The sequence below is a fragment of the Anabrus simplex genome, chromosome 1 (assembly GCF_040414725.1).
Source record: "Anabrus simplex isolate iqAnaSimp1 chromosome 1, ASM4041472v1, whole genome shotgun sequence".
Taxonomy (NCBI): domain Eukaryota; kingdom Metazoa; phylum Arthropoda; class Insecta; order Orthoptera; family Tettigoniidae; genus Anabrus; species Anabrus simplex.
Window position 1 is genome coordinate 482,268,867 of NC_090265.1, and position 23,445 is coordinate 482,292,311.

General features: G+C 39.1%; 1 protein-coding gene across 1 annotated transcript in view; it reads right to left on the minus strand.

Moving 5' to 3' along the window:
- The window catches only part of SPoCk (secretory pathway calcium atpase), a 288,883-nt gene that overhangs the window by 148,109 nt on the left and 117,329 nt on the right, over nucleotides 1–23,445 (minus strand). Inside the window, exons 8-9 of the mRNA XM_067135304.2 lie at nucleotides 5,765–5,889; nucleotides 5,546–5,643 (exon numbers count right to left, since the gene is read on the minus strand). Of these exons, the coding sequence (XP_066991405.1) occupies nucleotides 5,546–5,643; nucleotides 5,765–5,889 (223 nt within the window). The remainder of the gene's footprint in view (nucleotides 1–5,545; nucleotides 5,644–5,764; nucleotides 5,890–23,445) is intronic.

Genomic DNA, 23,445 nt, shown 5'->3' on the forward strand with positions numbered 1-23,445 from the left:
TTTTATAGGACCAGAGCCCTTCCTGGGAGTGTCACTCCGAAGCGTGAAACTGGTAATATCCCAGTGGACAAACCAGTCTCACTTAAGACATTTGGAAGAGGTTAACTATAGCAAGGCAGGCACGTGAACTTATCAAAGGGCCTAGCCAAAGTTATAAAAAGGTCCTGATAAATTTGAATAGGACCAGAATGCGAATGGTAGTTGGACTGTTGACAGGCCACAATACCTTACAGAGACACCTACACATCATGAAAATCAGTCAGGATCCGATGTGTAGAAGATGCGGTAGGGAGGAGGAGACCTCCACGCATGTGTTATGTCAGTGTGAGGCTCTTGCAAGCACTAGACATCGATACCTTGGCTCACATTTCGTGAGCCTGGAAGACATCAGGAATGCCAACATCCGGGCACTGGTATCCTTTATAGGAGCACTAGGTCTGGACTAGGCAAACCCGTTTAAGGGACACAAAGGGTCTTCACAGACCTACGTGTGGAGCCCTGCGAAGGCAGGGTTCACCCATTCTTTATCTATCTATCTATCTAACCTCCCTCATACTTATCGAGAAATTATCATAAGCATAAAATTAGGGCCAGAAACCAGCATACGGATGTATTGGAAATAATTAAATTGTGTATGAAACTGTACATGATGCTGGATTTAGAATGACTAGTAGTATTTCTTGTAATATTTTTTTCCATGGAATTCCTTTTTGTACTTGAGTTGTTGTAGTTGTTGGGTAGTATGATTTAACTTTATTATCACTTGTAGTGTTAAGCTAGTAGTAAGTTCAATCTATAGTATTGTAATTTGTAGTGTTAAGTACTGGAAATACTTAAGTTGTGTGTGAATATGTATATAATGACACTGGATTTAGAAAGTTTAATTAGTAGTATTTCTTGCTTGTTGTAATGTTGTTGTTGTTGTTGTTGTAGGGTAATTACGGTTTAACTTCACTTTATTATCACTTATAATGTTAAGCTAGTAGTAAGGTCAACCTATAATATTGTAAGCCAAATTGTTAAGCACTGTAAATACTTAAGTTGTGTGTGAATTTGTATATGATGTTGCTCGATTTAGAATATTAAACTAGCAGTAATTCTTGTTATATTTTCCTTCCATATATCTGCTTCTTGTACTCTTGTTGTTTGTTTGTTTGTTTGTTTCTTTGTTGTAGTTGGGTAATTATGTTAACTTTATTATCACATTACTGTAAGTGACCGTTGCCACCGGGGTATTTCCCATTTGCAATTTATTAATAATAATAATGAGTGACAGAGGTTTAACGTAATTTGGAAGGAATGTTTTGCGTATGATAAATGAGTACCAGTTAACTATTGGGGGCAAAGGCGGTCATGCGTTGAGCTAACCACTCCACCCCACCCCACCAAGTGCCAACGTCATGGATAGTGGAAGCCTTCACCTTCCCCCTTTCCAATGGCTTTCATGGTTTGTACGGAGATGACTTTGCTTTTTGCTTTTTAAATATTAGTATTCATGTTTATTATGTTTGTTTATTCATACCCCTGCTTTGTAATTCAGTGACCATGGAATGGCTCTAAATGTTGTAAATTATATTTATATTTACTTGTATTTATTTCCTTTTTCCTTATTGCACACGTTTGTTGTTGTTATTGTTATTACTACTACATATCGCTTAACATGTAAATAAACTAATATTTAATGCAGTAAATAATGCTTATCTCTTCGGATTCATTTCTTCGTTGCGTATTCGTTTTGCTATGACAACATGACTTCTTTATGATATAAATAAATATAAAATAAAAGTATTTCTTCCCAAACATATTTGTTATACGTGCACCAATCAGAGAACCAACTAGGGAAGTACCTCTTACTAAGGTGCATAATGTTTTTGCATACATGTATAATTGAAGAATTGAAGATCCATATACAGGTAAGTGGGTCGCCCATGTGGTAGGCCTATTACGCGTCATAGGAAACTGAGTGAACTGGCTGTGCAGTTTGATCACATTGCTGTTAGCTTGGTTTCAGGAGATGGTGATGTATTCGAACCCCACAGTTGGCAGGTCTGAAGTTTTTTTTTGCCCGTCATTTTCATTTCAGGCTAGTGCTGTGTCTGTACGCTTATTTACATCTTAAATCCTAGCCCTCTTTCCTATCCAATTCTTGCATCACAACCTGTCTTCATGTGATTTAAGCCAATATATATGTAAAAATCTGGTAATGTTGTAAGCTTGAGATACACCAACTTGTAAGCTGAAAATATGTTTAAAATGCCAAATGCCGAAAACCGTAAAAGTTCTTAGTGGGATGTAAAGCTGTTAGCATTATTATTAAAAGGAAGGACATATGTCTTATGTGGTAAGTCCTTGAACTTGCAGAAACCGCAATGAATTATTCAATCTATATTCCCTCCCCCCTTTCTTTAAGAATGCAGTTATAGTAATATAATAGTATAGTTAACATTCTTTTAAGCGAGTGAAGGAGAGAATGTATGACTAGCTCATGTTGGCGGATTCGAGTTCGGCGGTATTTGAAAGTGCTCAAATACTCCAGCCTCATGTCTAGATCTACTGGTACATAAAGAACTCTTGCGGGACGAAATACTGGCACCTCGGTGTATGTGAAAACGATAGAAGTACCGGTAGATAGTAGAACTAATATTCAATTGTGCAGTGAGCTTGAAGCTGACCTAATTTCCGTTCACGTAGCTTGGCACATTAGTATTCCTATATGTTTCCTGATAACCGTGAAGATATAACCAGCCTGCAGGCTGAAAATATGCCCAGTCTCTCTCCTTAGGCTACGGGTTACCGGTATTGAAGAGAGAAGGAAATGTTCGCGCAAAAGAAAGGGAAGTCATTGGACTTTCGAAAATCACACTGCAAAGACTTATTAAACAAATTGCATCGTTTAACACGCCCCTATTTTCAAGAATATGGTTATAGTACGCCTACTGCATATCAAAATAAAGACAGATATATGTAACATTAATTTGAGTGAGAAAGGGTGTTTATTTCCTAAATTTCTCATTGAGCGTGGAAACCGACTTAATTATGAATATCTTGATTTATTTCATCTTAACTTTTATCATTTACTAGGGTAAGGAAACATTTATTATCGGTGTTTACATTGAGGTTAGTTTGGTTATGTCTGGTGATTTTAATATGTAACCAGGCAGGTTGGCAGCAGTGATCAGCCATTACAAAATAGAGAAAAGAAGAGCATCGGGCGGCGATATTTACTTTCTGGGGTATTTCGTTACGTGGCTATTACTATAGATGTGGAAATGGCCTTTAAACAAATGAAAACAGGAAAAGCAGCAGGGATGGATGAAATATGAGTGGAAATGATAAAGCTAACAGGACCTATTGGCCTACGTTGGTTATATACGCTGCTAAGGTGTACATGGAGAAAAGAGCAAGCACCTGATTGGTGTAAAGGTGTAATAATATCAGTATTTAAGAAAGGTGACAGGAGCCTCCGTGGCTCAGACGGCAGCGCGTTGGCCTATCACCTCTGGATACCGTGGTTCAAATCCCGGTCACTCCATGTGAGATTTGTGCTGGACAAAGCGGAGGCGGGACAGGTTTTTCTCCGGGTACTCCAGTTTTCCCTGTCATCTTTCATTCCAGCAACACACTCCATTCTCATTTCGTAGCATCTATCATTCATTAATATATCACTTTGGGAGTGGCGACCCCATCGTAATAATAGCCTATATATGATTCATTCATTACATCCCTGACCCGGTCACTGACTGGAAAACAGGTTGTAGGTTTTCATTTTCAAGAAAGGTGACAGGAAGGTACGAAACAATTAAGGAATTACACTGTTGTCACAAGTAGCCAAAATATTGGAGAGAATAACAGAAAGGAGGGTTGACAGGAAGGAAGGAAAGAAATTTAGAAGAGAAGTATGGATTTTGACAGGGCAGGTCAACGATAGAGCCTACAATCACCATGAGATTACTGATGGAAAAACAGTGGAAATATGGGAAAGATCTGGCGATGGTATTCCTTGATCTAGAGAAGGCATAGAATAGTGTGAAAAGGTGCGAGAAAACCTGGAAAGAAAATGATGTATACGGCAATCAAGGGAACTAGTGAAAGCAATGTATAAGAATTGTTTCAGTTGTGTCCAGACTCCAGTGGGGCGAATAGATTAGTTTAGAAACACTGGACTAAGACAGGGAAGTGTAATGTCTCCAATTATGTTTTATAATGGTTATGGATAAAATTCTAAAGCAAACAAAGCCAAGATATGGAGGGGATATGAAAATATTGCAGATGACAGCGATCTGGGGAGTCAACAATACAGAAATGCAAATCCGACTAAAGGCTTTAAAAATTACAATACTGAGAAATATGGTATGAAAATCACTGTGGAGAAGAGAAAAACAGTGGTGATGACAAGAGGAGAAAGAAAAGAAAAAGGAATCGTTAGTATCAGGGGACAAAACCTTGAGGTTAACGCAAGATGCTAGGTTTGATACAGATCAACAGAAGGGTGCAAGCAGGAATATCTACTACCGGAATGTAAGGATCCTGGTGTGGAACAGAGTTTCTGTGAAATGTAGAGAGATAATGTATAAGATTTACTATACCCCTATATTAACGTATACATCAGAGACTTCAACTTTAACAGCACGAAATGAGGATAAAATTCAGGCCAGTGAGATGAAGTTCCTGAGGAGTGTGGTAGGGAAGACAAGGCGAGACAGTAAGAAATGTTGAGGTCAGAAAAGAGAGAGGGGTAGAAAAACTGAGTGGTAGGTTAGAGAAGAATAAATTGAGATGGTTTGAACATGTTATGAGTATGGAGGAGGGAGGGATACCAAAACAAATGTTATAGGCTAAGATAGAAGGAAAGAAGGCAAGAGGGAGGCCCAGAGCAAGATGAATGGATTCTGTCAAGAACAATATAAGAAAAAGAAGATTGGACTGGAATACAATTACTGAAGAGGAGTGGTGGAAGGAGACTCAACGGTGGAGAAGTGCCTGAAATGGCAGAAGCAGGACATGGGGAAATTAAAATGATGATATAACAATTAGACCTATCTACATTTTGCCAGTTCAAAAGGGTGCACTTCTATGCTTTTCCAGCAAATGCCACGAATTTCCCTAATCCTGTTGGTCACTTGCCCAATAGAATAGACCCAAAAAAGTTTACTGGCAAACTGTGTATTTGAGAAACATAAGATATTTTGCATCTTATCGTATCAAGAAACATCAAAGCATGGCACAAATTATTAAAAGTGTGACACTGATACTTCCGTACATTAGGCTGCTCAGTTTTTGAGCAAAGAAGTGTACAGAAAATGAACATACCTTAGTCAAGGAAATATCAATTGTTTCCACTTTTACAACATTGGCCAGTATACAATCCCAAGAAGAAGAAAAATATATCAACCAATTAGCATAAGACCATTCTTAAGATTATTCTGAGATGACTAGGTCTAAAAGTTATGTAAGAGATCTCTTAAAACACATTTGGGAAACAATATACCCAGCAGCAATTATAGTATTCAGCATTTTATCTACATATATCAATTTCCTTACATACCTCAGCAAGATATCCATCAGATGTCACCATCACAGTTACAGTCATTTCATTCTTTGTAATTGTGCCAGTTTTATCTGAACAAATGACATTCACACAACCTGGAAAAAGGAATATTAAAATAACTTGGATATAAAACCTAGTGGAATTCACAGAAAATTTCCAGTTACATAAACCTAAAAGGTTCACTGCTGAAGTTAAAACAGTCATTTCTTTGCTTACCTAAGGTTTCCACTGTAGGTAATTTCTTGACTATAGCATTTCTCTTTGCCATACGCATCACTCCAAGAGCAAGTGTGACCGTCACTACAATCGGAAGACCTTCAGGGATAGCTGCTACTGCAAGACTACAGAAACAAAAATACTGCAACTGTGGAAAACTTCACAATAAACACAATCATACTCTTAACCATCAAGCAACTGAACTATAGTCGCGGCCACCAAATTAGGCAGTCCGAGAAATTACACTGCTGCCATGGTTATGTGGCAACTGGCAGAAATGTCTAACTGAACACATCATTCCGAAGCACAAGGCAGTTCGCTCTTTCCCGAGCTCCTGATGTTGCCTCCTAAAATGTTGCAAAACAAATTTTACTACAAGCTTCAGGAAAGACTGCTGATTTCAGCGATATAACTATTTTTGACATAAAACAATTAAAATAGTTATTAAGATTAAAAACTTTAACAAGTAAATTTAAATCCATAAAATCATGTATTGAAATGTTCAGTGAATGGCCAAGTTTTTGTTTCTTCAGCCAATAAAATGTCGTCTGCAAGAAAAATGTAGAAAATTGTCTAACTTAAATTTCTTATCTGAAACATGTTTCCATACCTCTTAGTTTTCCTGGAAAATAGACAGGAAAGTGGCCATATAAATGTCGCTAGATGATGATCAGGTTGTGCGTGCCAGCGCAGGACACAGGACATAAGTACTTTAGGCTAACGCATTAATCTGTTCCAGTGTTATTAAAACAATTTTATTTGTTAAAGGTTTGCAATATAACTTTAAATACTTGAATACTATGTATTGGACTGCGTAATATAGAAAACAGAACTATCTATTAAAGAATACATGGACCTGCCACGGAGTAGCTTCGACTAGATGGCACTGCACGGTCAGCATTGCCAATCAGTGCTCAGAGATAAGCAACTCTACCATCTGTCGCTTCGCCATTCCCATATCTGACAACAGCATAGTTTTTCTCATCCGCCTAATTCAGCGGGCCACAGGTTTAATCACATTCAAGATTAAGTCAATATAGGAACAAGAAAGGAACACACAACAGAAAGAACACAATAGCAGGTCGGAGTGGGAAGAGGGAGCAACAGAAATAAATTGTATTCCCGCATTTCACATATTTTTCTTTTTCTTTTTTATTGCTCGTTAAGAAACAACATGCTTTCCCCATTCACGGACTGCCTACTGAATAATATCATACAATAAGAAATAAGAGGATTTGAAAGATATTTAAAATATGACTGTAAATTAGGGCCAATTGAAGTGATTATGCAAGATTGCAATCGAGCCTTTTACAGCGAGAAGAAAGGCATTATCCAGTTGGAAGTCTCTACAGAACTTTGTGAACAAGCCTGGGATCATACCTCACACACCAACCAATACACCTGAATAATATCAAGTTGACACTGACTTTTTGTATGGAATGGTTGGATTAGCACTAGCCTGCAATGATTTCCTGATTTTGGTAAAAATACGTGGTTCATATGGAAAACTATGTGCTGATTTTGTAAACACTGTTTTGACATACAGATTTTATGTAATTGGATATTTTATACATATGTACATGTTCAAGATTTAATGTAAGTTTAAGGAAATTTGAATTAATTTCACCATGTTTTCAAATGTTTGCCAGGCATCAAAATACATGAACACCACCAATATTAGAGTGCAGAATTAAGTGAAAGAAATAGAAATGCTTTATCATGTACCGTTTACAAGATATCAATAAAACAGATATCCTTAAATTCTTATATTATGGAAATTTCTGCCAGTCATAACAATTGATGCAATGCATAATATTATGAACTTGGTGAAAATGAATAAAAGTGTGGTAACATGTTGCCAGCGGTCTCCTACACTTGCATAGAAATCTGGCGCGAGGTCAGCGCGACTATACAAAATGAGGAAGTTGAAGGAACAAGACAAGACAGTGCTAGTCAATCAGCAAGCTGTTACGGTGCACTGTGGTGGTGTTATTCATTACGACATGGCCCGGAGACAACATTTGGATGACTGCACAGGGAAAAATCATTGGGAAACTAGAAGGATGAAGTGTGACGAGTGTAGCCCAGGAGTTTGGTATTGCTCACAGCATTGTTTCACATGCATGGAGAGCATTCCAAACCACAGAAACTGTTGCCCGAAGGAGAGGAGGGGGTCAATCACAGTCAACTATAGCAGCAGTCGTGTGCAACTGCAACCGCATTCAGCAGGACTGCAGACACACCCAATCTCATGCTCCACAGTGGCATGGCAACTGCATGGGAGTGGTCTCTTTGCCCGATGACCATTACTGTTTGCGATGGTGCCAAGAACATCACGCCTGGACCAACGAGGAGTGAGGTAGCATGCTCATCTCAGATGAGAGCAGCTTCAGTCTGAGTAGTGATTCTAGGCATACCCTCATCTAACGAGAGGTGGGAGGACACCCAGGAACACTGTCAAACATGATCATTTTGGTGGCCCATAATGTTGCATGGGCATACCAATCTCCAAATCTTTGAACAGGGTACACTCACCGGTGAACATTATTGTGACAATGTAATCCGTACCCATGTTCGTATTTTCAGGGCAGTATTCGACCCTGACATTTTTATGGATGACATCGAACAGCGCAGGTGGAGGAGCTCTAAAAACGAGAGGATATTCAGCGAATGGACTGGCCTGTCCGTTCCCCTGACTTAAATCTTATCGACCACATGTGGGACATGTTGGGCAGATGTATTGCAGCACGTCCACATGAAATAACGATCCAGCAGTTGTCAACCCCGCTGGTGGAGGAATGGAACGCCCTACCACAAGACTTCCTTACCAATCTTGTGGCCAGCATGGGAAAATGTTGCAGAGCAAGCAACGCTGTCTTATAAAAGTGTCATTTCAGTTCGTCCCATCATATATTCCTTTCAGTTAGTGGACAATATCGAAACTGAAATCAATGGATGAGAGTTTGAGGCAAGAAGAAACTAGCAGGGCTGAGGGTTCGAGGCAAGAAGAAAAAAGCAGGGCTGAGAGCTCGAGGCAAGAAGAAACTACCAGGGATGATGTGAGGCAAGAAGAAAAAAGCAGGGCTGAGAGTTCGAGGCAAGAAGAAACTAACGGGGCTGATGTACATACTGTAAAGGGAGGAACACTGAGTAGATGGGGTTCCTGGGAAGCGATGGTAAAAAGAGCTGAAGAAAAAGGAAATGCAAGGAGGATGGAAGTAGCCAGGAAATTAATGGACGAACTAGTGTCGGAGGTCTGCGCGAGGGAAGAAAGCTGGATGCAGGAAGAGATGATGGAAGAAGAATCACAGGGGAAGACAAGTGGACAGAATCGGAGCGAGAATAATGGTTTGAGGGAGGAAGCAGAAATAAGAAGTGTCGTGATTAAAGGGAGAAGCTTGAGTTTGAAGGAGCTATGGGGTAAAAAGGGAAAAATGGAAGAAGGAGTAATTACTAGAAGTAAAAAGTCAAGTAACAGTAGTAAGTAACATGGTTTGCCTATGGATGGATGATGAGAGAGGTAGCAAAGTTTGAGTTCGATGGATGGAAATGAGGAGAGGTAACGAAATTTAAATGGTATTTATTCAAATGGTGGTGTCTGTATGTGTATTGTAATTGTTGAAGTAAATGTGGTATAGAATGAGAGAGGTAGCGAAGTTTAGATGGTATTTACTCAAGTAATGGTGTCTGCATGTGTAGTATAATTGTTATTGAAGTGGTATTTATTCAAATGGTGGTGTCTGTATGTGTATTGTAATTGTTGAAGTAAATGTGGCCTAGAATGAGAGAGGTAGCGAAGTTCAGATGGTATTTACTCAAGTAATGGTGCCTGTATGTGTAGTATAATTGTTATTGAAGTGATGGTGTCTTTAGGTATAAGATGGATGGATTATGGATGGATGATAAGAGAGGTAGCGAAATTTGAGTTCGATGGATGGAACTGAGGAGAGGTAACGAAGTTTAAATGGTATTTATTCAAATGGTGGTGTATATATGTGTATTGTATTGTTGAAGTAAATGTGGCCTGGAATAAGATGGATGGATTGTGGAGTTCGAGGGATGGATGATAAGAGAAGTAGCGAAGTTTAGATGATTGTAATGGTAAAGTAAACGAGGACTGGAATTGAAGTGTTAAGTATGAATAGGTGATGATGGATTGATGTTAAGAGTGGTAGCGAAGTTCAAATGATATTGGTGATAAGAGAGGTAGCGAAGTTTAGATGGTATTTATTCAAGTGATGGCGTCTGTATGTGTGTGTATTGTAATGGTTAAGGAATGGTGTCTGTATGCGTATTGTATATGGTATTTATGCAAGTGGTGGTGTCTGTATGTGTATTCTAATTGCTAAAGTAAATGTGGCCTAGAATAAGATGGATGGTTTGTGGAGTTCAATAGATGGATGATAAGAGAGGTAGTGAAGTTTAGATGGCATTTATTGAAGTGAAAGTATCTTAATGTGTATTAAAAATGTAAAGTAATTGAAGACTGGAATTGAGTGTTAAGTATGAAAGGTGATGATGGATGGATGATAAGAGAGGCAGCAAAGTTTAAATAGTATTGGTAAGTGATTTATTAGTTAATGGTAGATCGGTAAGCAAAGTTGGTTGTAGATGATTATTTGTGTTTTTAGATATAAGATGGCTGGATTGTGGAGTTCGATGGATGGAGGATAAGAGAGGTAGCGAAGTTTAGATGACAAGAGAGGTAGTGAAGCTCAAAAGAATGAAAGGTGATGATTAGGGATGGATGATAAGAGAAGTAGCAAAGTTCAAATGGTACTGATGATGGATGAAGGATAAGAGAAGTAACGAGGTGATAAGGTGTTTCTAAGTGTATCATAAATGCATGGTATTTATTCAAGTGATGGTGTCTATGATTATTTAAATTAGATTAAGCATGGTTGAATAAGACGAGCAGGATCATATAAGTAGTGCAGTAATAAAGTTGCAACGTGAGCAGAGTACGTAGTAACAGAATGTGAGTGCAACGGAAGCATGGAATCAGCAACCCAGAGGGAGTCAAGTACAGGAAATGTAGGAGGAATGGAATGTGCAAAGGTGTGCGTGTTTACTCAGCAGGGGCATGAAGGTCTGTGACATTCATAATACAGCTTAAATTGCATATTCTGGGAAAACAATAGTAATATTCAGGAGAGAAGTTGGACGTGACATGAAGAGGCCGAGGATGACTACCGTGGTGACCCTCATTTGGGGCGTCACGTTTCCGGGGTATCCGAGGAGATTCATGCCATGTCCAAGAAGTATCATTATTTTACTAAATTGTTCTATTCATTTTCTGTTCATTTCGTGTATTATTTTCTTTTTTTTTTTTCTGTACAGTACATAGTGTGAATGTTGGCTTAGGCTGGACATTGTTATTTTTCTCTTAACGGATCAAATAGGTATTCTTACTGTAGATCTGGAGAAAAATAATAAATAAATCAATAAATAAATCAAAAAAAAAATCCTTTCAGTTGCCTACTGTACCATTGCTATAGCAGTTCTTTCTGTGCATGGTTAAAGTTTCATCGAGCTATGTTCCTTGGCAGTGACACAACATGCAAAAGTTACTTTTGTCCTTAAGTTTTGCACAGCAGTGTATATGTAAAACATGTTTTGAAGGACTAAGACAGTGGTTTAGTGGAAAACAGGAATCCATGTTTGGAATTCCCACGATTTAACATGAACGAAAAAATCATTATGATGATTACTACGTCTGTCACTGCAATGTATTGGGTATAACAAAGTTAATAAATCAAAAATAAAACACCACTGTGTTCAAGTTATGTACCGTTATAGAACCAGTCTTAAGAAGAATCAGTGGAGATGATAAAGGCAGCTGGAGCTGTAGGCCTGCAGTAAACATATCGGGTTCTCAGGACTGTTTGAACACTAAGGAGGTCCCCAAAGATTGACAAAAAGGAATAATCATCCCAATTTTTAAGAAAGGTGATAAAGTATCGGAGAACTACAGGGGAATTACTCTGATATCCCATGTTGCTAAGATAATGGAGAGGATACTGGAAAGTAGGATAAGGTTGAGGGTTGAATATCAAATACAGGAAAATCAGTTTGGTTTCAGAAGTGGAAGGTCAACAATAGAGCCCATCTTCATTATTAGACAACTAATGGAAAAGCAATGGGAGTATGGGAATGATATGGTGAGGACATTCATTGTCAATGAAAAGGCATATGACAGTGTCCACAGGTGCAAAAAAGAATTGGACAGGGATTACTAGAAATGATCATGGCAATGTACAAGGAATGTTGTAGTTGTGTGCAAACACAAGTTGGCAGGACAAGTTGTTTCAAAATCACTAACGGGCTGAGACAGGGAAGTGTTCTATCGCCAATCCTGGAGGAAGAGAAGGAAGAGAAATGATTGTGATTTGGGGGGAAATAAATGTAGAAAAGAGTAAAACTCTTGTTATGACTACAGGGGAGAAAAAAGGGAAAAATCAGATTAGACTTGCAGACAAGCCCCTGGAAGTAGTGGAGACATTCAAACACCTGGCGAGTGAATTAACGGAGAATGCTTGACTGGATGCTGCAATTAGTAAGAGGATTCAAGCTGGAAGCTGTTTCTACTATAGTGTAAGAAATATGTTATGGGACAAAGATGTGCCAATGGAAGCAAAGGAAACTATGTACAAGATGTATTACGTACCCATAACAACTTACAGAGCAGAAACTTGGACAATGACGAAAAAGGATGAGAATCAAATACAGGCAGCCGAAATGTAGAAGAGACGAAATAAGGAATGAGAAATTCCAGGAAGAAATTGGAGTGGAAAAAACTAATGATAGAATAGAGAAGAGCCGATTAAGATGGTTTGGGCACATAAAGCAAATGAGTGATGAAAAAATGCCAAAAAAGGTGATGGAAATTCAAATGGAAAGAAGAAGAAGCCGCGGACGACCACCATTGAGATGGAAGGATACAATCCAACGCAGTATTACAGAAATAAACCTGGACTGGGACACAGTGTTGGAGGAGTGATGGAAAGACCGAAGAAAGTTGAGAGGAACCATATTTGCCCCTACCCGGGTACAGCTGGATAATGGGAAATGATGATGAACTCTTAGTTGTGTACACGATACAGCATATAATAATACAATTGAAATTATATGAAAGTATCTCCGAGTTACCTGTTGGATATGGAACAAGTATTTCAACATACGTATTTACGCAAATAATCCCCGCATATTTTTTAAAAAATTTTGAGGCACGAAACTGGAGTGTGGGTTTTATATGCGTCAAGGCTGCCAACACGCTCCTGGCTTACCTAGTCTTCGATGAGTGTACAGTTATGCTTTGTGCAAGCGTAGATGGAAGAAAACTGCCTCCATATGTCATATTTAAACTGAAAACAATTCAGACTTAATTCTAAACTAACTTTACATTTTTAAAATTACTACCGTATTTTACAGAGTAAATTCAAAATATCTCCGCGTCGCGATAGAATAAGTCTTCCGGAACGTGCAGGGGTAGCTTTCTGCACTTTCACTAACTTTGGTGTGTCTACAGTGTGTTTCATACTTGAAAATAGAGTGAAATCATTATTTTGTATTCAGAGTTTTAAGCAACGCCACAATATCATGTAGCAGGCAGTACATGGAACAGCAGAATCCACGAAAACTGGTGAATTAATTCGGAATTACAAGATGGCTGTTAATTCAAAATCACGTAATTGGAAGTCCGATTTCTGTATTACAAAGACTTCAAATTAACGAGGTTTTACTGTATCACAAAACTAACATCAGATTTCTCCGGTGTGTATTTCAAGTGTTTACATTGCACGAAAACAATTATCCAACACCGGTCGTGTTACTGTCCAGTAAAGTGAGACCACATGTGAGAAGTGTTTTAGACGTGCAGTGTGACGAACTTTTAATTTAGGAGAGGATTCTAGTGATGCAAGAGACAACGAATCTTCCCATCTACAGGTAATGAAGCCTATTGCGAGTTCAGATTAATGAAATACCTGTCACATAAGTAGGCCTACTTGTTCATTTTCATGGAAAATACGAGTATATTTCATAGCAGTGTTAATGTATTTTTATCATCTCAGGAAAAGCAGCTATATCCATAAATTTACATATTCATATTTGCATGAAGACCACGTGGACCTTGCGGAGCAATACAAAATGTTTGTTTATATGCCTACGTTAATCTTTCGATGAAAGGAATTTTAGTTCATTTCATTTTTTTTCAAAATGAGCCTTCCTAAAATAAGGGTGCGGGCATTATTCGACGGCGGTAATTATTCGGGTAAATATGGTAATATGGCAATACACATTTTCTAATGGCCACCCTGGGTCAATGACAGGATACAAATCAACTTTCAAAATGACAGTTCACACGTGCAGATCAAGCTAAATCCCTCCCATTAGTAGAGGTGAAGACTTACAAGGAATTAACGAGTTAGATTTCTCTTATCACATGACACTTCATGATGTACAAATTTTCATTCAAACAAATCTATCAATCATCATCAATGATCTGCATTCACAGCAGTTGCCCAGGTGGCAGATTGCCAACCAATTTTTTTACCTAGCCTTTTCTTAAGTTTTCAAAGAATTTGGAAATTTATCAAATATTTTCCTCCATAAATTATTCCACTCCCATACTCTTCTCATGAATTCTTCCTCTTGAATTCCAACTTTATATCTTCATATTATATTTTTTCCTACTTTTAAAGGCTCCACTCAAGCTTATTTGCCTACTGATGTTCTTTATTTTATTTTTTATTACAATTTGCTTTAAGTCACACAGATATGTCTTATGGCAACAATAGGATAGGAAAGGTCTAGGAGTGAGAAGGAAGCAGCCGTGGCCTTAAGGTACATCCTCAGCATATGCCTGGTGTGAAAATAAGAAACCATGGACAACCATCTTCTAGGCTGCTGACAGTACGGTTCGAACCCACTATCTCCCGAATACAAGTTCACAGCTGTGTGGCACTAACTGCACGGTCAACTATGTTCCACTAATGTCATTCCACACTATCTCTCCACTGACAGCTCGGAACATAGCACTTAGTCAAGCATCTCGTCTTACTTCCAAGTCTTCCCAGCCCAAAGTTCGCAACATTTTCATAATACTACTCCTTTCTCAGAAATCACCCAGAATAAATCGTGCTGCTTTCTTTGGGGTCATTCCAGTTCTCATACACTGGAACCACAACTGGAGTCTTACCACAGACTTATACGCCCTCTCCTTTATAACCTTACTATAACCACTAAAGTGCCCTCATAACCACGTGAAGAGATCTGTAACCTTTCTTAACCTTATTAATACGATTACCCCCCCTCAACAATTACCTTGAGAAAATTGCCGCAAATATCGGACTGCAAATCTAGTTTGAAATTACTGAGATAATGCCGACCTTCAGAATTGAAACACAAGCCGTTCACTCCCACAATGTTCAAATATCTTGGGGGGGAAATTATAACCTGGAAAACAAAAGAGAAAACATCAATCGACAACAGAACATCTAAACTGAAATCAGCACAGCAAATCACCTGGCCAACTTATTTATAAAAAATCTCTCTCCATGAATGCTAAATTTCGACATTACAATACAGGTGAAAAACCTGAAGCAATTTATGCTAATGAAACACACTTCAAGTTGAACATTAAATCAACAACCGATAAATTGCAGAAAGTAGATAGAAGAACCCTCAGGGCAAACATCAATAAGAAAGACCAAGTTGATGCCCAATCAAGATAATTACCTAATGAAGTGGTATACCGTGAAAGCGAATTAATAATAGATACAATGAGGAGAAGGAGAATTGCCTTTGTCATATATTCAGACTGCCAGAAACCCGACTAGTGAAGCAGTTATTTAGATACTTCTGGAAAAACCAAACAAAGAACACTTGGTTCACAGATATCATACATGATTTAGAAGAATTAAATTTTTCAATGTTCCAAATTGAAGGCAGAGAAGAGAAGGGAATTCTAAGGAATAAACGCTTGCGATTCAAGCTTGTAACATTTGATCGAAGGAAGTACACCATTACTGACAACGAAAGGGCAGCCCGGTCCAACAGGATGAAGTTTTGGGAGTGGAAGAAGAAGCTGAAAAGCTGACTAATACTATTAGACTTTAATGTATATGATTGATTAAAGTGCTCCAATGAGGGCATAAGCTACCGTATTTTCTCGCACAATTAACACCTCCCAATATTTTTGGATCCAAAGTGAAGAAAAAGAAATGTTCACGTATTTGACGCACCCACTTCTTCGAACATCCATCACGCAGCTCTGGATGTGTTTCGAAATAAAGATGTCAACTACTCAAGTAGCAGACTTCCTATTGCGAAAGCAGACATTCCAAATAGAGGTCGTGTTGTTAATAGCCAGCAGGAAATCCCACTGCACTAGTTCAGTGAGAGAATTAGCCCAGAAGTGACTAATGACTATTCCAGTATGATATAAACATATTTTACAAGTGTTTCAGGTATGGGACATTCTGTGATCTCAAAATTTTTTGTTAATCCACAGTGAGCAAGTATTCAAGTAATAATGCATAATACAAACTTGCAGTGATCAGCTGCGCTGAAACATATGGGAAGAGGGCAGCAGGCAGTGCACTTCAAGTGACCAACAAGTCTCTCAAAAACATTTCGCAGACCAAAAAGCAAGTTTCCACAAGTAGAGGAGGATATGCTTAAATATATGATTTTGTTGCACAACGTTGGATAAGCCATTTCTCACAAAAGGCTGTATTTTAATGAACGAGTAATAGCCGCTACACATGAAATCAGTGTCTCGGAATTGAAGGTTAGCCGAAGCTTGATTAATTTTATGAGGAGAAATGGACTTTCTTTTTAATGAAGAACAACATTATGCCAAAAATGACGAATGATTTCAACCATTTTCATTGCTTTGGTATTGAGAAGTGTACAGTGAACGGATATTTAATGTCTCAAATAGGAACCGCAGGTCAGACTCCAATCAGTTTCCATATGCCACAAAGTTGAACAATCGATAAGAAAGGAACATAGTGTTATCGCATGCGCTACTGGAAGCAGAAAAAACAACTATGTACTGCAATGTTTGCTGTAACAAATGATGGCAGAAAGCTTACACCTTAAGCTGTTCCAAAACTAAAAACAATGCCTAAAGCAAAATTTCTGCGAGTGATCCACATTCGTATTCAAGAAAAAAAAAATGGTGGATGGACATGTCACTCATACCAGATTGGATATGAACAGTTTGGGGAAATCTAGCAGGGTCCCTCCTTCGATGCCAGGCCCTTCTCATGTTGGAAAGTGGGGTTTTTTTTTTGCCAGTATGTCATTGTTATCACTTTACATGAATTGTACTTTTATTAGTTCATGTTTATTTCACTTCAGGTCGTATTGTCAGCTTGAAACAGGAAGAATATTTTCCAGTATCGGCACTTCAAACACACGTGTAACTTATTTGACTTTTCAGAAAAAATCTCACACCAGAATTTTACGCCAAATGACGATAACTGCAAATGAGTTGAAACAATTGTGTTTATATTATATTTAATGTATCTTAAATGTAAACCAATTGTAAATCATTTTGTAATACCTGCATTCCTTGAATAATTTACACATCCGAAGTTTTCGCCTGTATTTTTAGTCAAAAAAGTGAGTTAATTACGCAAGAAAATATGGTATGTAAAAAAAATTACCCCCAATGAAGATCATTATATTAATACAGTACTAGGTACTTACAAAGCTCCCCGTGAGGTATTATCACCCCACCATCACAGTAATATTAAAACAGAGGACTTTTCATACTGGTGAAACTTCCAATCTGATTTTTCCTCCTGTTTACCATCATACCACTGTCCATCTCGCAGCATTGTCTAAATCTTCCTGCGTCTCTCAGAATCCTGCGACTCATTTTTTACCCTTTAGAGTATAACATCCTCCGCAAATAGCCTTTTCTGTGATTCTAGTTCTTTGCTTATATTTATATATTCAAGAAAACAAACATCCAATAACGCTGCCCTGTGGCATCCCTTTTAATCATTAGAGGATCAGGTAACACTTCACCTACTCTAATTCTGAGATTTCTATTCCCTAGAAATTTAGCCAGCCATTCAACCGCTTTTGTCTAGTCCAGTAGCCCTCATTTTTGTCAGTAATATCGCTTGATCTACCCTATCAAAAGGCTTGGGTAGGTCAATAACGATACAGTCCATTCGACCTCCTGAATCTAAAATATCTGCTATATTTTGCTGGAAACTACAAGTTGAGCTTCAGTAGAATAACCTTCCCTAAACATGAATTGCCTTTTATCAAACCAGTTAGTAATTTTGCAAACATGTCTAATATAATCAGAAAGAATGCCATCCCAGATTTTATGAACAACACGTCAATATGACTGGCCTGTAATTATCCGCTTTAGGTTTCTCACCCTTTCCCTACTGCAACTCTATCATTTGGTATCACTCCTTCATGTAAACACTAATCAATATATCAGATATGGCACTATATCACAACCCAAAGACTAATATATCCTCAGAAATCTCAATAATCCCAGCTGCTTTTCTAGCTTTCAACTTTTGTATCTTTTTGTAAATATATTTATGATCAAAGATAAATTTCAGTAATTCATCAGTATTAGTCGCCTCCTCTATCTGGAAATTATCCGTATATTCAACTACCTTTACATACTGTTGACTGAATAATTCTACCCTCTGTAAATCCTCACATATACCATCTCCTAGTCCATTAGTGATCCTTGGAATGTCCTTCCTGGAACCTGTTTCTGCCTTTAAGATCTATACATGTCCTTCCATTGCTCCCCCAAAGTCATATGGCTGCGAATTATGTTTGCCATCATGTTATATTTAGCTAACATTTTTGCCAAATTCAAGTCTCCAGTAAGCTCCTTCAATCTCTCGATACTCTAACAACAATTCCTAACTTGCTTTCTAATCTGCATCTCCTCAATCTCCCCATTTGCCCGTTATAATATAACAAGTCTTTATTGTACCTTACTACTGTTAAAAATGCACATACCTGTTTTCACACTTCTCAGCAACTGCTTTAAGCCCACCCGATTTTCTTGCTTATATCTTTATTTACCATTTTCCACTGATCATAATTGCTTTTTTTAAATTTCTCACTGAGCTCGATAGCTGCAGTCGCTTAAGTGCGGCCAGTATCCAGTAATCGGGAGATAGTAGGTTCAACGGGAAACTACCTCACTCCTCATGTCCCTAGTACACCACATCAGTGATGCCTAGGCCATCTATGACAGCTCATGGTGGAACTGTTGAGGATCCAACCAGCCTTCGGGCTGATGACTAAACATACATACAGTAGGTTCAAACCCCATTGTCGGCAGCCCTGAAGATGGTTTTCCGTGGTTTCCCATTTTCACACCACGCAAATGCTGGGGCTGTACCTTAATTAAGGCCACAGCCACTTCCTTCCCAGTCCTAGCCCTTTCCTGTCCCATCGTCGCCATAAGACATGTGTCGGGGCGACGTAAAGCCAATAAAAAAAAAAAATCTCCAAGCCTCTCTTAGCCATATAGTCCTACTTTTACGACATTTCCTTCTAGCACATTTATTTTTAACTACGACAAGGACAGCTTCATGATCATTTATACCACGTAATGCTTCAGTTTCTCTAGAGCATATTTTGTTTTATCAGCACCCTGTCTAGATTTTCCGGCCCCACAATGTAGGGGGCAACGCATCCACCCGTCACCCGGCGGCTCCGGGTTCGATTCTGGGCTGGGTCAGGTGTTTTTAATTGTAAATTATTAATATCCCTGGCCTGAGGACTGGGTGTTTGTGTCGTCCTTAATGTTCCTTTCCTCACATTCAACACTTTACACTCCCGCCATTTACAAATACACGCAGGTTCACAACATATGGTGCAAAGTAGGGGCAAAAGATCTTAAGTCGATGACCCGAATAAATAGCAAAAAGTCTAGATTAATTTCGTCTGTAGTATGTTCCATCATTTTCTGATTAGGCTGTCCTTCCCATATAAACTTATCCACCATTCGTTGGTCATGTTTTGTTGTTCACATTCCTTTCCCAGTTAATAATTGTTAAGTCCAAATCACCCATTACAATAATGGTCCTTTTTGTGTCATTCCCCACATCGCTGATTACCATCATCCTCCTTACCCCTTATCCAGATCCTGCTGGGTCAGAGCATTTATAGCACTTTACCTTCCCCTCTCTTTTCACCTTCCTCTTCCATCGTTTTCTCCCAGTCCAGGTTTCTTCTTGCACTCCTCTTTACTGAATCGATCCACCTTTTTCTAGGTCTTCCTCTTGCTCTCTTTCCTTTGAATATGTTTTGGTGTTCTTTCCTCCTCCATCTTCTTTAAATGTCCAAACCATCAGTTTGCTGAAACCAATTTTCTCATTTTGGTTTCAAATTTCAACCCCCTTTCTCACATCATTTCTCCATCCATCTTTCCTTGTCTTGCCTACCATAAGCTCACAAGACAAATAATGAGTCACCTCTGGAGAAATCATTAAAAGCACCATTTAATACTGTGTAACTCGGCCCCTGGACTTGATAATCGCCTGGATTCGGTTAGGAAATAAGTCCACAAGGTTGTGCAGGTATGTCCCATCGAGGTTAAGCCACTCAAGATTTCATGGCGCAATTCCACCAAATTGAGGGGATGCTGATGTCTGTTTTACCCGTTGTTTCAACATGTCCCACAGATTTTCAATGGAGTTCAAGTAACGTGATTTTGCAGGCCAAATGACATGTAACAGGGTGGGGGAGTGTTCACAAAACACGTAACATACGCATCCGGCCCAATTAACGTGGGTGTTTTGAAACATCGGGGTATCAATAGCATACTCATCATGCAGGTGTTGGCTGATCCATGATATGAAAAGCACCCCAAGAACATCACAGACACACCTCTGGCTTGTACCTGACCTTGCACACATCCAGGATGAAATGCTTCATTTGGTCTTCAGTACATCGGATGACGTGAGTCATTGGAATACAGGCAAAAACTTTGATTAATCAGACCACATTACATTCCACCCATCAGCTACTTTCCACATTCGATGATTTCTAGCTCATTGAAGACTTGCAGCTTTATGTGCCAGTGTGAGCAATGGTCTCTTACAAGGTGACCGACTTCAAATGTTCATTGAATGCAGTTCCCGTTGCAATGTTCTCTCGCTAACAGGTTGGGATGGACCTTCACTTACTGAGACCAGCAATTCCTGTCGGGTTTGGAAGCGACTTTAATTCACAAGCCGTAAAATGCATCTCCGATCCCTCTAAGTCAGGATCTTTTCCGCCTACAATTCTGCCTTTGTCGATAGCAATGAAGTACTAGAAGAGGAGTGGTGAAAAGATCGAGTAAGGCTTTGGTACACTACCCTACCCTATCCAGAGAGAATCTGGTAAAGGGAAAGGATGAAGAAGAATTCTGGCATGTTTCGTGACCACGAGTAGTACACCACTGCTTGTAGACATGTTTAACCGTAACACCAACAAATCCAGCAACTTCATGCACCGTATGGGCACGGCCAAACAAGATTGCCTCTTTCTGCCACATCTTTACATCTACCCATCTTGATGTACACTGTCTGCTTGAAACCTTACTGTCTCACTGATAACCACCGCCATATACTCGCGTAGTGGCAATGTGTGTGCGGTTGAGCGCAGGACTAGTTCGCTGCACCATCTGTACATGCTTAACAATCCATCTATGTGTGCACACTAGGGCAACTAATTTTTTGTCCAATGAGCTTACTTCTTAGGTATTTCATTTTTCTAGCTTGAATTCTACTCTCCTCACTACTTGTCATTGTCCAGGTCTCAGCTGCAGAAGTCAATATGGGTGCATAATACATTTTGTACATTATCTCTTCATACCTCCTTGTTACTTCCTTATTCCAAACACTGTTTCTTACACTCTGGTAGAACGCATTGTCCTGTTGCATGCACTTGCTAATCTCCATGTTTAGCCTTATATTCTTCATTCATTCCATGGGTATTTTGAAAGTGTCAACAATTTCAGAGCTTTGACGATCAATTTTCACAATGCCTTCCCTTTGTCTTTCTCCTCTTGATATCACCATGTTCTTTCTTTTCTCTGATTTTCATATCATACTTTTCAATTTTCTCATTCAGTGCCTCAAGTTGTTCTTGCACTTCTTTGCTATTAGTTCTCAAACCACAATATAGAGTCGAAATAGTTACGATGTCCCTCTCTAGCAAGTTTCCCTGGTTATTACGACATTACTCTGAAGTCCCAGGACGTGTCCTATTAAATACGTGCCAAAGAAACCTGGACAGCACATTTACGTCACTCTTTAGTAAGTTCCTAACTCCCACCATAAATTTAAATTAGCGTACCTGGCCAAGTTCCGCGCACAACAGGCCAGCAACAACTGGCCAGGGTGAGGATTTGGTAGAGAACTTAATTTCACAGCCCCAGAGCGCAGCTGCGTGTCTGCCTACAGCTGCAGGGAGCGTCAGTCCCAAGCGAGTCTTATTCTGTTTGCATCTGATGAGTTTGTGCTTAATTTTGCATTCGTGAGACCCCTTTCAAATGGCACGGGTTCGACCCACTTCCGCGCTTAGCCGCCGGTCCAACTAGGCCTAAACTAACAACCGATTGTTCAAATAGAATCTTCCAGAAGACGCGGAGGTGGAGAGTAATCGCGCGGGGGAGAAATGTTTGAGCGGACAGTCCGTGGTAAGTCGCAGTCCCACGCCCACAGTTAGTTGTTATTGGACATCAGTTTTTATGCATGTAATCATACACAGCGGAACAACCAAGCTCGCAACATCAATACTGTGACCTGTATCGGAACCCAATAGCGTACTTATAAGGTAGAAATGGATTTTTATAATAAATATTGGCATGCTCTCACCCATTTGGCATTTATTTCTCATTAATTATTTTTCCGGGTTGAGCCGTGTTGTCTTCTGTACATTACGTACAGTTTGCTGACGTTTCAAATACATTGCAGTATTCTTTGTCAAGGCGATTGAAATACCCTACTTGATCCGAGGTAATCAGCCTCCCAGGCAACAATACTGCCACAATATACAGTGTACTCACCACGGACTGCCCGCTCAAACATTTCTCCCCCGCACGATTACTCTTCACCTCCGTATCATCTGAAAGATTCTATTTGAACAATCAGTTCTTAGTTTAGGCCTAGGCGGACCGGTGGCTAAGCGTGGAAGCAGGTCGAACCCGCGTCATCTCCTGCTGCCTGGGAAACTGATTACTTCTGACAGAATAGGGGTAATTTCAGTCGCTTTGACAAAGAATACTGCAATATATTTGAAACGTCTGCAAAGTGTACGTAATGTACTGAAAACAACACCACGGCTCAACCCAGAAAAAGAACTAAATAATTCTACACACCGTGGAAGCTTCACTGCTATTTACTTCTCATTTTCAATTCAAAAGTTATTCGTGTGCTTTTTTTCTTTTCCTGTGTGATTTTCAGCGGTTGTTATGGAACCCAAAATAGACATTGAGAACTTAATTTTAATGTCAGAAATACCAGTGGTCTCGTATTTGGGAAAGTGTGATATCATTTAGACCAGTTATTGAGAGAGTATCCTCCAAATTGTACTCATCTCCTTCTGTAACAAAATGTGAAGGACAAGCATGCTTGAACTGTTTTTGTATTTTCGTAAGTGTAGAAGGTAAACAAAGACTACGATGG